This window comes from Cebus imitator, unplaced genomic scaffold (assembly GCF_001604975.1).
Source record: "Cebus imitator isolate Cc_AM_T3 unplaced genomic scaffold, Cebus_imitator-1.0 Scaffold92, whole genome shotgun sequence".
Taxonomy (NCBI): domain Eukaryota; kingdom Metazoa; phylum Chordata; class Mammalia; order Primates; family Cebidae; genus Cebus; species Cebus imitator.
In genome coordinates, this window is record NW_016107407.1 from 3,984,285 (window position 1) to 3,998,009 (window position 13,725).

Below are 13,725 nucleotides of genomic sequence, written 5' to 3' on the forward strand. Positions count from 1 at the left end.
TTTTTTTTTTTTTTTTTTTTTTTTTTTTTTTTTTTTAGCAGAGACAGGTTTCATCATGTTTACCAGACTGGTCTTGAACTCCTGACCGTGTGATCCACCCACCTCGACCTCCCAAAGTGCCGGGATTACAGGCATGAGCTACCACACCCAACTGTTATGAACCATTTCTAACAGTGAGAGGCTTCCTACAATTGAGAGAGGAAGATCTCTGTAACTAGATACATAATTAAGTAGAGGCTGAATGATCGTCTTTCAAATATTAAGTTGTGAAAAGAATCTTACAATGTTGGGTCCAACTCGCAGACCCTGACCAGCTGATGGATGAACAAATGCACTCAGAGGCAGATACCCAGTGAAAGAGTGGGATGAACAAATGCACTCAGACACAGATATCCAGTGAAAGAGTGGGCTATAAACCCCAAGGAAGGTGCTATACTCAGCAGCCATGGTCCTTACCAGCTGGCACTGCAGGCATTCATTCCATATAGATTTAATGACAGAGGCTTTGAGTCAGCATAGTTGTGGATAATTAAAATGGTTGCCTTCCCCAGAGAGAGCAGTCCTACAATGATTAAAAGCCATGTCCCAAGGCCTACAGCAATCACCATTTGTGGGTAACATTGTTGATCACCCTAGTAGAGAGCAGTCATGTGCTTGTGGATGTTCAAAGGTTGGTCTTAGGGCCACATGAGTAAACAAGCTCTTTAGTTAAACTCCCCCACATTCCTTAGTATCTACTCCTGCCTAATTGCCTCTGTGTAAGAACCACTGCCTTCCTCTCATTCCTTCTCAAGGCTTTTGCACAAACCTCCCAGCCTTCCAAGAAGGTTTGCATCTATTTCTCTATAATTTTTCTCTTCTAATTTCTCCCACCACCCTGACTGAACCCTTACACTACAGGAAATAGAAAATTATACATCATATATGATTTGTTATAATGGAAACTCTGAGCTCTAGGTTTGCTTAAGGAAATATACAGAACAGAGGTAGGGAAAATGGGATAAACTGTTATCCTCTACTTAAGTCTCAAATTAAGGCCTCTTATTTTTCAAGAGTAACTTACTATCCTGATGGAGAATATATCTGTTTTTCATTAAAATGTGACTGTGTACTACTGAGAGCCACCATGGATTTGACAAAGAGCCGATTTCAAATCTATCTCTGGAATCCACAAATACTGTCTATTATATACTGAGCTAATAACATGGGAAAGAGTTAAACTACTAAACACAGAAATTTAAATATTACTAAAGCAGTAGCCTACCAATATAAGCAGGTTTTGAAATGCTGTGATAATTTTTAGATTCTGAATAAGATCTAATTAAATATACTGTTCTTTTATTTTGTCATATTCATTTGGGTTAAGTAAACAAGAAATGAAAATATTAATTAATACTATTTAGAAATATTAGAAGCTGATACAAGTTCTAAAAATGAGACAAATTGTCACATAAAAATAGGCACATGATTAGATGATGATGGTGACTATAATGAAAATTGATGAGTCTCAGGGCCAAAAGAGAAAATAAGACAATATGAAGATACTGGATTCCTAACATTTAATATTTACAAGAAATTTTTCCTATTATACTTTTCAATGTTCCTCTTAACTAGTGTCAATGAAGTAATTATTTTAACTAGTGTCAGTTAAACTTAATATTCATGAAAACGTTCTGACACAGTATAAGTTCTTTGAGTTTATAAACAATATCTTTCATAGTTCAGCTAAATCTGGTAAATTGCTTTGTAGCCTCACTAGGTTTAATAAATGTTATATAAATAAATATTTTGTACGGATCTCTTTGATACATTTCTAGTTTTAGTATGAAAAAAGTAAAGCAAGATATTTTTTTTCTAAATTAAATTCCTTTAACTGGAAGTGTAAGAAATGTGTGGAGGTGACTTTTCTCTATTAGACAATCATACAGACTAGACTTGCAAATAACATGACATTTAAAGAACCATACATTTTCAAAACATGCAGAGCACAAGTTTTAATTTTACATCATACCAGAAAGCACTACAGGGACACTGCTGAATAGAAGCAAGCTGGAATCTCAACACAGAGCTCTTTTCTTACCCTCAGCAACAAAAACGCTTGATCTTAGAAGTTCAAAACTGTTTCATATGATAAAGATGAGTTCTGAAAATAAACCAATAAGTAATTGTAATTTTTATTTAATTCAACTTCTAACCTTTCTGAAATGTTCAGTCTTGTCCATGTCTTGATTTTGAGGCATATTTTCCACTAATTGAAAGGCATGTTTCAAAATATTATCTAGAGTTCTTTTAAAAAATCAATGATCTTTCAATGCTAAAATATTCTTTTTAGCTGAACATTGACAATGACTCCCTCCTTGATCAAACTTTAGTGAGGCTTCTCTAAGACCTCTTCTCAACTAGGCCTCATCCTTGGCCTTGGCCTGCTGTAAGCAAAGAATCCTGCTAAGTCAGTTTAGTGAGAATCTCACATGCTTGATATCTAACCAAGTTTCTCACCCTTCACCCTTAATGTCTAAGTCCTTAATCTGCCTGTAGGAAGAATCTCGTTAGACTGGATAAAGAAAATGTACATATACACCACAGAATACTATGCAGCCATAAAATGGAATGAGATTATGTCCTTTGCAGGGACATGGATGGAGGTGGAAGCCATTTTCCTTAGCAAACTAATGCAGGAACAGAAAACCAATCACAATAGGTTCTCACTTATAAGTTAAATCTGAACAATGAGGATGCATGGACAAAGGAAGAGAAAACAACACACACTGGGGCCTGTGTGGGGTGGGGGAAGGGAGACCATCAGGAAAAATAGCTAATGCATGCGGGCCTTAATACCTAGGTGATGGATTGATAGGTGCAGCAAACCACCGTGGCACACATTTACCTATATAACAAACCTTCATGTCCTGCACATAAATACCAGAACTTAAATTTAATTAAAAAATTAGAGATAGTGACAGTAAAAAATAGTGTATTGGAAAAGAGGAGTCATAACTGCCATAAAAAAGATGGTCTGAGAGGAGAAACTTGTAAATGAAGCCAAGATAGCTTGAATCTATGAAATGGGTCTCCTCTGCCAGTAGCTACAGGATCTGGTTAAAAAAAAAAAATCAACTGCAACCATTTGCATATGGGCTTGGGAATCGGTTTGTTTTCCTTGTATCCTCTTCAAACAATAAACTCCATGGTTCTCAACTCTGGCTGTATATTAGAATCACACAGAGAATCTAGTTTAATTGGTCTGGGGATGCGAGGCAGAAAATTGGTAGTTTTTAAAAGCCCCAGGTGAATTCTGTTTTGTATTTAGGTTTGAAAAGCACTGATTTAGCAAATACATCACCTCATTTAATCAAATAAATATCTATAAAGGTAGAGCTTCAGTCAAAATAAAACCACCTCAATGTTTTATAGAAAGCCTGCTGCATTCCAGACATAACTAATGGGAATTAAGACAGAGCTGGCATTTTTATCCCGGTAGTTCATAGGGGCAAACTGAGAAGCTAGATTTGATCTAGTTTAAATAACCCTAACAATCACCATCCAATGCAGGTTGACTTCTATACTAAATGAAAACTTACGTTGGAAAAACAATTATAGAAAGCAGCATAAAATCCACCTTATTCAACAGTTATTAATATAGTTTACATTTATGTTATCTCTGGGATTGTCACAGTTTTAGATAATAATTATTAGGGAAGAATTGCTCCATTTATTTTCTCTTGACAGTTTCATTATGCTGAATTCATGAGTTTTTCTTACTATATACATTGTTTATTTTTTGTTACTATATAAAATATAAGTATCTTTACAATGGGGGACTATAAAGGATAGAAACTATTTCAGTTATTTTATTTCATTTTATTTTGACTAGAAATCCAATTTTCTTTATTATTTTTTGGCAGATACATAACTCCAAAATATTTAGATAGAATATATTACTGCTCATTCCTCTGATTCTTGCTATGGAAAAATAAGAACATTTAAGGCATAAAAGAATATTCTGTCAGTCTAAATATGTATGTCAGTGATAACCCAGAATGGGTTTAAGACAATTTTATAACCAATAACATTTATGCTCTTCAGGGGACAGAAAAAGGTAGCTATGAATAATATTTTAGTGTTATAAAACGTTCGATTGGCAAGAATCATATCTTTAAAATTATTAGCAGTTATATTTTGTGCCATTACAAATTCTACAGAATATGCTTTAACACATAGCAGATTATTGTCATATATTTTTTACATCTTAAGTGGGTTATACACTTCAAAATTAATATTTTGAATGGGGTGAATATTATTTGTGATTTAAAAGATTAATTGCATACCTTTTTTAAAATTAAAAAGAAGAAAAGTAATTTGAAACTTTCAAACTCACCACTGCCTTGTCAGACCTTCTATGATCTTCTACCCTGTTTATCCCACTGTATTTCTGGCTATTTTTCAATAAGCATCATCCACACAAGTCAGTGTTATTTTCAAAAAGCTTAAATACTTGCAATTTTCTTTGCTGCATTTCTGAATTTGTCATGTTGCTTATCTTGCTCAGAATTTCCTTCATTCTCAAAAGTATGGGTGTGGTACAGATTTTCGGGTAGCAGCATGTAACTCTTTAAAGAAAAGGTATATGTTAATTGAAAACAAGTTTTATATTTTACCCTAGTTGATATAATTTTTGTTATAGATGATATCATGGAAAACAAAATGTATGAATAATATAAACAATGAAAACGAAAAGTGGCAGATAAATCTTAACTGCCTATTGTTTTTACAGAAATGGTACTGCAACATTCTCAACTTAGAGCAGTACAAATATAGATAATGGTTCTCCAACTTTAGCCAGCAACGGAATCACTCAGTCAATTTATTAAAACAGATTTCTGGACCTGAACCCAGAGCTTCTGATTCAGTACTCCTGGGGTTGGGGCCCAAGAAACTGCATTTCTTGTAAGTTCCCAGACGATGCCCATGCTGCTAGCCCAGGGACCACACTTTAAGAAGTCTTAATGGAGACACTAGAATTTTGTATTTTGGCATACAAAAAAATGTATATACTTAATATGCCTATGATTCTTCAAAAAATCAGTCAGTTTTAAGTGAGAGGCCAATTTGTAAACTGCAACAAAAGGACCAATGTAATTAGTATCAGGGAAGAAATAACAGCAAGTCAATTTTAGGCCAAAGACTTATCTTCAAGCTAATGGAAACTAAGATGGAGTCAGAAAATATCTATTGATTTCAAGAATCTTTGTTGCAACATTGTTTGTTACACAGAAAAAATGGAAACAACCAAAGTGCCTATTTAATAGAGGCTCATAAACTATGGTAGATCCAAATATAAAGGACTTAAAAAGAATTTGATTGATTTCGATGTGCCGATATGGAAATACTTTCAAGACATATTATTATACAAGGCTAGAGTAACCAAAACAGCATGGTATTGGTACAAAAACAGATACACAGACCAATGGAACAGAAATAAGGCCGCACATCTACAGCCATCTGATCTTCAACAAACCTGACAAAAGCAAAGAATGGAGAAAGGACTCCCTATTCAATAAATGGTGCTGGGATAACTGGCTAGCCATATGCAGAAAATTGAAACTGGACCCCTTCCTTAAACTTTATACAAAAACTAACTCAAGATGGATTAAATAATTAAATGTAAAATACCAAACTATAAAAACCCTGGAAGACAACCTAGGCAATACCATTCTTGACATAGGATCAGGCAGAGATTTAATGACAAAGACTGGTACTTGTATAGAAAGCATGGTACTGTTATAAAAGTAAATACATAGACTAATGGAACAGAATAGAGAGCCCAAAAATAAAGCCAACTACTTCAACCAAATGATCTTTGACAAAGCATACAAAAACAGAAATTGGCAAAAGGACATCCAATTCAATAAAGGATGCTGGGAAAATTGGAAAGCCACATGTAGAGAAGGAAACTGGATCCCCATCTCTTGCCACGTACAAAAGTTAACTCAAGGTGGATTAAAGACTTAAATGTAAGACCTGAAACCATAAACATTTTAGAAGAAAACCTATACAAAATTATTTTGGGCATTGGCCTAGGCAAAGAATTTGTGACTAAGACCCCAAAAGCAATGATGAGTAGATAAAGAAAATGTGGTGTGTATACGTGTGTGTGTGTGTGTGTGTGTGTGTGTGTGTGCGTAGATACATATACACACGTGTATATACACACAAAAAAGTTTTATTTATATATGCACACATATATGTGTGTGTGTGTATGTATATATGCATATACACACAAACACATACATCATGGAATACTACTCACCATACAATTCATCCAGGGGACCAAAGACCACTTATACCCCCACAAAGCTATTGAAGTAAAAAAAGACTTAAATTGCAGAGAAGATGTGTGATTACATTTATGTTAATATATATATATATATATATATATATATATACCTTTATAATTGAATATAATTACATGCATATGTATAAATATATATATGACTTTCAGCACAGAATTCATAGTGCTCTAAACATGTTTTTTCTTTGTGTTATACAACAAACTTGAGACTAGTTATCTTTTGAGACAGGATTTGGCAAAGGAAAAGTGCTTTTAATTATTAATTGCATACTTCTCTATATCATTTGCGTTTTAACCATGTATGTATGCATTATTTCTAGTGTAAAAATATCAATAATTCATCGGAGCATGGTGGCTCATGCCTGTAGTCCCAGCGCTTTGGGAGGCCGAGGAGGTTGGATCACAGGAGTTCAAGACCAGCCTGGCCAAGACGGTGAAACCCTGTCTCTAAGAAAAATACAAAAACTAGCTGGGTGTGGTGGCAGGCACCTGTAATTCCAGCTACTTGGGAGGCTGAGGCAGAAAATTGCTTGAATCTGGGAGGCAGAAGTTGCAATAAGCCAAGATCGTACCACTGCACTCCAGCCTGGGCAACAGAATGAGACCCTGTCTCAAAAAAAAAAAAAAAAAAAAAAAAAAAATTAAAAAAAAAAAAACACTAAACAAAAAAAAAAAAAAAAAAAAAAAANAAAAAAAAAAAAAAAAAACAATTCATACCTGCTACAATGACTATCATAAAAAAGACAGACAGTAACAAATGGTGGCAAGGTCATAGATAAATGAGAACACTCACGCAGTGCTGGTGGGATGGTAAAATGACACAGCCGTTTTAAAAAGTAGTGTGGCAGCTTCCTAAAAATTAAACATAAATTTCCTACACAACCCAGCAATTCCACTAAGAGGTATATAACCAAGATAAATGAAAACATATCCACAAAAAGACTTGCACATGAATGTTCACAGCAGCATCATTCAAAATATTCCAAAAGTGAAAACAATCCAAATGTCCACCAATTGGGGAATGGATAAACAAAATGTGGTACAGACTATTCCATTTATAGAAAAGAATAATGTACTGATACATGCTAAAACATAGGTGAATCTTGAAAACGTTACACTACAACTTCTTGTCTGGCATGTAAAGAGCTTGGAAGTCATTGCTTCCATTCACACAGTAAGAAAAAAGCTGACCAAACAGATCCATTTGAGAATTGAGGCCACAGAGCAAACTACTGCTCCTGAAACTAAAGAGACAGATCAGTCGATACAGAGAATGAAAATCTACTAGTACAGAAAATGTAAAAATCATAAAATATTTAGAAATATAAAAAGAAGGGACAATGCCTTTTTGAAAAACATGGTAAAAATAATTGTTGGCTACTTATAACAAGATCTGAAAAAGTATTGAGACATAGAAATATCATTTACTACAGTAAAATATCAAATTCCAAAGTGTATTTATCTCTATATATACATACACATACATATATAGTATAATGCAACTAAAATCAGAAATTTTGAGAGCTACAGAAATAAATGCATATTTCATAAATAGCTTTTAAAGATTAAAGATGAAGTATTCAAGAATTAAAATGAAAAGAAACTGAACTCCTGTTGCACAATATATACAAAACTCTGGATTAGAGAGTTAAGGCTAAAAAATGCAATTTAAATTAGAAGAATAATTAGGACAATATGTTTAATCATAATGATAGAAGGAATCATAGGAAACCCTGAAGTTTAAAACTTCGAAGAAAAAGAAAAACATGTCGGACTACTCATTCTTATAGATGTGAATGTGAAAAGAGATAAAAAATAATATCAGAAGAGAAGTAAAGAAGGGCATGCACTTGCAGTAATGGCAGAGTCGTTCACATACAGCACGACTTCCACAGATTTGTGTGTAACCACCAAATAAACCTTGAATTCCATCTCAAATCTTGCACAGAAACCCAGATGAATCATATACCTAAATATAAAATCCCGAAGTATAAAGCATCTTAAAGCACACATAGGAGAATATGTTTGCAACCTTAGTGTTAGCAAATAAATTAGTAACCATTAAAGTAAGCTTGATAATTAGACTTGATCAAAATTAAAAACTTTGCTCATAAAAAGACAGCATTAACCAAACAAGCAAGTTATGGATGGAGAAAAAGAGTTTATATTACATATAGCTTGTAAAAGACTTATCTGCAGAATATGTAAAGAACTATCCCTCCCATAGTCCCCCTTCCCTTGACAGTCCCCTGTGTGTGATGGTCCCCTCCCTGTGTCCATGTGCTCTCCTTGCTCAACACCCGCTTATGAGTGAAAACATACATTGTTTGGTTTTCTGTTCTTGTATCAGTTTGCTGAGAATCATGGTTTCTATGGCTAGCCAGTTTTTCCAACACCACTTATTAAATAGGTAATCCTTTTCCCATTGCTAGTTTTTGTCAGGTTTGTCAAAGATCAGATGGTTGTAGATGTTTAGCATTGCTTCAAAGACCTCCGTTCTGTTCAATTGGTCTATATCTCTGTTTTGGTACCAGTATCATGCTGTTTTGATTACTGTAGCCTTGTAGTATAGTTTCAAGTCAGTAGCATGATGCCTACAGCTTTTTTTTTGTTGTTGTTGTTGTTGTTTCGTATTGTCTTGGCCATGTGGGCTCTTTTTTGGTTCCATATGAAATTAAATTTTTTTTTTCTAATTCTGTGAAGAAAGTCAATGGTAGCTTGATGGGGATAGCACTGAATCTATAAATTACTTTGGGCAATATGGCCATTTTCACAATATTGATTCTTCCTAACTATGAGCACGGAATGTCTTTCCATTTGTTTGGGTCCTCTCTTAATTTTTTGGGCAATGTTTTCTAGTTCACCTCGAAGAGGTCCTTCACATCACTTATAAGTTGTATTCCTAGGTATTTAATTCTCTTTGTAGCAATTGTGAATGGGAGTTCACTCATGATTTGGCTCTCTGTTTGTCTGTTATTGGTGTATAGGAATGCCTGTGACTTTTGCCATTGATTTTGTATCCTGAGACGTTGCTGAAGTTGCTCATCCGCTTAAGGAGATTTTGGGCTTAGACGTGGGGTCTTCCAAATATACAATCATGTCATCTGCAAATAGAGACAATTTGACTTCCTCTTTTCCTAATTGAATACCCTTTATTTCTTTTTCTTGCCTAGTTGCCCTGGCCAGAAATAGGAGTGGTGAGAGAGGGCATCCTTCCCTTGTGCTGGTTTTCAAAGGGAATGCTTCCAGATTTTGCCCATTCAGTATGATATTGACTGTGGGTCTGTCATAAATACCTCTTATTATTTTGAGATGTGTTCCACCAATACCTAGTTTATTCAGAATTTTTAACATGAAGGGCTGTTGAATTTTGTTGAAGGCCTTCTCTGCATCTATTGAGATAATCATGTGGTTTTTGTATTTGGTTGTTTATGTGATAGTTTATTGATTTGCATATGTTGAACCAGACTTCCATCCCAGGGATGAAGCCAACTTGATCATGATGGATAAGCTTTTTGATGTGTTGTTGGATTTGGTTTGCCAGAATTTGATTGAGAATTTTTGCATCGATGTTCATCAGGGATATTGGCCTGAAATTTTCTGTTTTTAGTTGTGTCTCTGTCAGGTTTTGGTATCAGGATGATGTTGGCCACAAAAAATGAGTTAGGGAGGATTCCCTCTTTTTCAATTGTTCGGAATAGTTTCAGAAGGGATGGTACCAGCTCCTCTTTGTTCATCTGGTAGAATTCGGCTGTGAACCCATCTGGTCCTGGCCTTTTCTGATTGGTAGGTTATTAATTTTTGCCTCAATTTCAGAACTTGTTAATTGGTCTATTCAGGGATTCAACTTTGTCCTGGTTTAGTCTTGGAAGGGTCAAGTGTTCAGGAATTTATCCATTTCTTCTATATTTTCTGGTTTACTTGTGTAGAGTTATTGATAGTATTCTCTGATGGTAGTTTGTAGTTCTGTGGGATTGATGGTGATATCCCCTTTCTCATTTTTTATTGCACCTATTTGATTCTTCCCTCTTTTCTTCTTAATTAGTCTGGCTAGTGGTCTATCTATTTTGTTGATCTTTTCAAAAAACCAGCTCCTGGATTCATTGATTTTTTGAAGGGTTTTTTTGTGTCTCTATCTCCTTCAGTTCTGCTCTGATCTTAGTTATTTCTCGTCTTCTGCTAGCTTTTGAATTTTTTTGATGTTGCTCCTCTAGTTCTTTTGTGACATTAGGGTGTCAATTTTAGATCTTTCCTGCTTTCTCTTGTGGGCATTTGGTGCTATTAATTTCCCTCCACACATTGCTTTAAATGTGTCCCAGAGACTCTGATACGTTGTGTCTTTGTTCTCATTGGTTTCAAAGAACATCTTTATTTCTGCCTTTATTTCATTATTTATCCAGTAGTCATTCAGGAGCAGGTTGTTTAATTTCCATGTAGCTGTGCAGTTTTTTAAAATTGTACTTTAGGTTCTGGGGTACATGTACAGATCATGCAGGATTGTTGCAAAGCTACATACATGGCAAGGTCGTTTGCTGCCTCCATCCCCCATCATCTACACCTGGCATTTCTCCCCCGTTATCCCTCCCTACCCTCCCTACCCCCCGCTGTCCCTCCCCTAGACCTACTCCAACAGACCCCAGTGTGTGATGCTCTCCTCCCTGTGTCCACATGTTCTCAATGTTCAACATCCACTTATAAGTGAGAACATGCCATGTTTGATTTTCTATTCTTGTGTCAGTTTGCTGAGAATGATGGTTTTCAGATTCATCCTTGTCCCTACAAAACACAGACTCATCGTTTTTTATGGATGCATAGTATTCCATGGCTTATATGTGCCACATTTTCCTTGTTGAGTCTATTATTGATGGGCATTTGGGTTGGTTCCAGGTCTTTGCTATTGTAAACAGTGCTGCAATGAACATACATGTGCATGTATCTTTATAACAGAACAATTTATAATCCTTTGGGTATATACCCAGTATTGGAATTGCTGGGTGAAATGGAATTTTTATTCCTAGTTCCATGAGGAATCTCCACACTGTCTTCCACAATGGTTGAACTAATTTACACTCCCACCAACAGTGTAAAAGTGTTCCTTTCTCCACATCCTCTTTAGCATTGGCTGTCTCCAGATTTTTTAATGATCGCCATTCTAACTGCCATGAGATGGTATCTCAATGTGGGTTTGATTTGCATTTCTCTAACGACCAGTGATGATGAGCAATTTTTCATATATTTGTTGGCCACGTATATGTCTTCTTTTGAAAAGTGTCTGTTCATATCCTTCATCCACTTTTGGATGGGTTTGTTTGTTTTTTACTTGTAAATCTATTTTAGTTCTTTGTAGATTCTGGATATTAGCCCTTTGTCAGATGGGTAGATTGCAAAAATTTTTTCCCATTCTGTTGATTGCCGCTTCACTCTAATGATTGTTTCTTTTGCTGTACAGAAGCTCTTAAGTTCAATTAAATTCCATTTGTCTATTTTGACTTTTGTTGCCAATGCTTTTGCTGTTTTAGTCATGAAGTCCTTGCCTATGCCTATGTCCTAAATGGTTTTGCTAGGTTTTCTTCTAGGGTTTTTATGGTGTTAGTTCTTATGTTTAAATCTTTAATACATCTGGAGTTAAATTTAGTTTATGATGTCAGGAAGGGTCCAGTTTCTGCTTTCTGCACATGGCTAGCCAATTTTCCCAACATGATGTATTAAATAGGGTATCCTTTCCCCATTGCTTGTTTTTTTGTCAGGATTGTCAAAGATCAGATGGTTGTAGATGTGTGGCATTGCTTCGGAGACCTCTGTTCTGTTCCATTGGTCTATATCTCTTGTTTTGGTACCAGTACTATGCTGTTTTGATTACTGTAGCCTTGTAGTATAGTTTGATGTCAGACAGCATGATACCTCCAGCTTGTCTTGGCTATGCAGGCTCTCTTTTGGTTCCATATGAAGTTTAAAGTGGGTTTTTCCAGTTTGTGAAGAAGGTTATTGGTAGCTTCATGGGGATGGCATTGAATCTATAAATTACTTTGAGCAGTGTGGCCATTTTCACGATATTGATTCTTCCTAACCATGAGCGCAGAATGTCTTTCCATTTGTTTATGTCCTCTCTTATTTCCTTGAGCAGTGGTTTGTAGTTCTCCTTGAAGAAGACTTTTACATCCTTTTTTAGTTGTATTCCTAGGTATTTTATTCTCCTTGTAGCAATTGTAAATGGGAGTTCACTCATGATTTGGCTCTCTGTTTGTCTGTTGTTGGTGTATAGGAATGCTTGTGATTTCTGCACATTGATTTTGTGACTTTTGCCATTGATTTTGTATCCTGAGACTTTGCTGAATTTGCTTATCAGCTTCTGGAGATTTTGGGCTGAGACAAGGGGGTCTTCTAGATATACAATTATGTCGTCTGCAAATAAAGACCATTTGACTTCCTCTTTTCCTAATTGAATACCCCTTATTTTTTTTTTTCTTGACTGATTGCTCTGGCTAGAACTTCCAATACTATATTGAATAGGAGTGGTGTGAGAGGGCATCCTTGTCTCATGCCAGATTTCAAAGGGAATGCTTCCAGTTTTTGCTTGTTCAATATGATGTTGGTTGTGGTTTTGTCACAAATAGCTTTTATTATTTTGTGATACATTCCATTTATACCTAGTTCATTGAGGGTTTATAGCATAAAGGCTGTTGAATTTTGTCAAAGGCCTTCTCTGCATTTATTGAGATAATCATGTGGTTTTTGTCTTTGGTTCTAGTTATGTGATGGGTTACATTTATAGACTTGTATATTGAACCAGCCTTGCATCCCTGGGATGAAGCCTACTGGATTGTGATGGATAAACTTTTTGATTTGCTGTTGCAGTTGGCTTGCCAGCATTTTATTGAAGAGTTCTGCATCTATGTTCGTCATGGATATTGGCCTGAAGTTTTCTTTTTTTGTTGGGTCTCTGCCCCGTTTTCTATCAGGATGATGCCAGTCTCATAAAATGAGTTACAGAATATTCCCTCTTTTGTATTGTTGGGAATAATTTCAGAAGGAATGACACCAGCTCCTCTTTGTATGTCTGGTAGAATTCAGCTGTGAAACCATCTGGACCTTTACTTGTTTTTGTTGGTAGGCTATTAATTGCTGCCTCTACTTCAGCCCTTGTTATTGGTCTATTCAGGGTTTCAACTTCCTGGTTTAGTCTTGGAAGGGTGCAAGTGTCCAGGAATTTATCCATTTCTTCCAGATTTACTGGTTTATGTGCATAGAGTTGAGTAATCTTTGATGGTAGTTTGTATTTCTGTGGAATTGGTGGTGATATTCCCTTAATCATTTTTTATTGCATCTCTTTGATTCTTCTCTCTTTTCTTTTTTATTAATCTGGCTAACAATCT

At 35.4% G+C, this 13,725-nt stretch overlaps 1 protein-coding gene across 1 annotated transcript in view; it reads right to left on the reverse strand.

The window, feature by feature from the left end:
• Positions 1-3,141: 3,141 nt before the first annotated feature.
• The window catches only part of LOC108309201 (coiled-coil domain-containing protein 7), a 198,629-nt gene continuing 188,045 nt past the window's right edge, over positions 3,142-13,725 (reverse strand). The window contains exon 19 of the mRNA XM_037740977.1: positions 3,142-4,610. Coding sequence (XP_037596905.1) covers positions 4,564-4,610 — 47 coding nt within the window. The 3' untranslated portion in view covers positions 3,142-4,563. The remainder of the gene's footprint in view (positions 4,611-13,725) is intronic.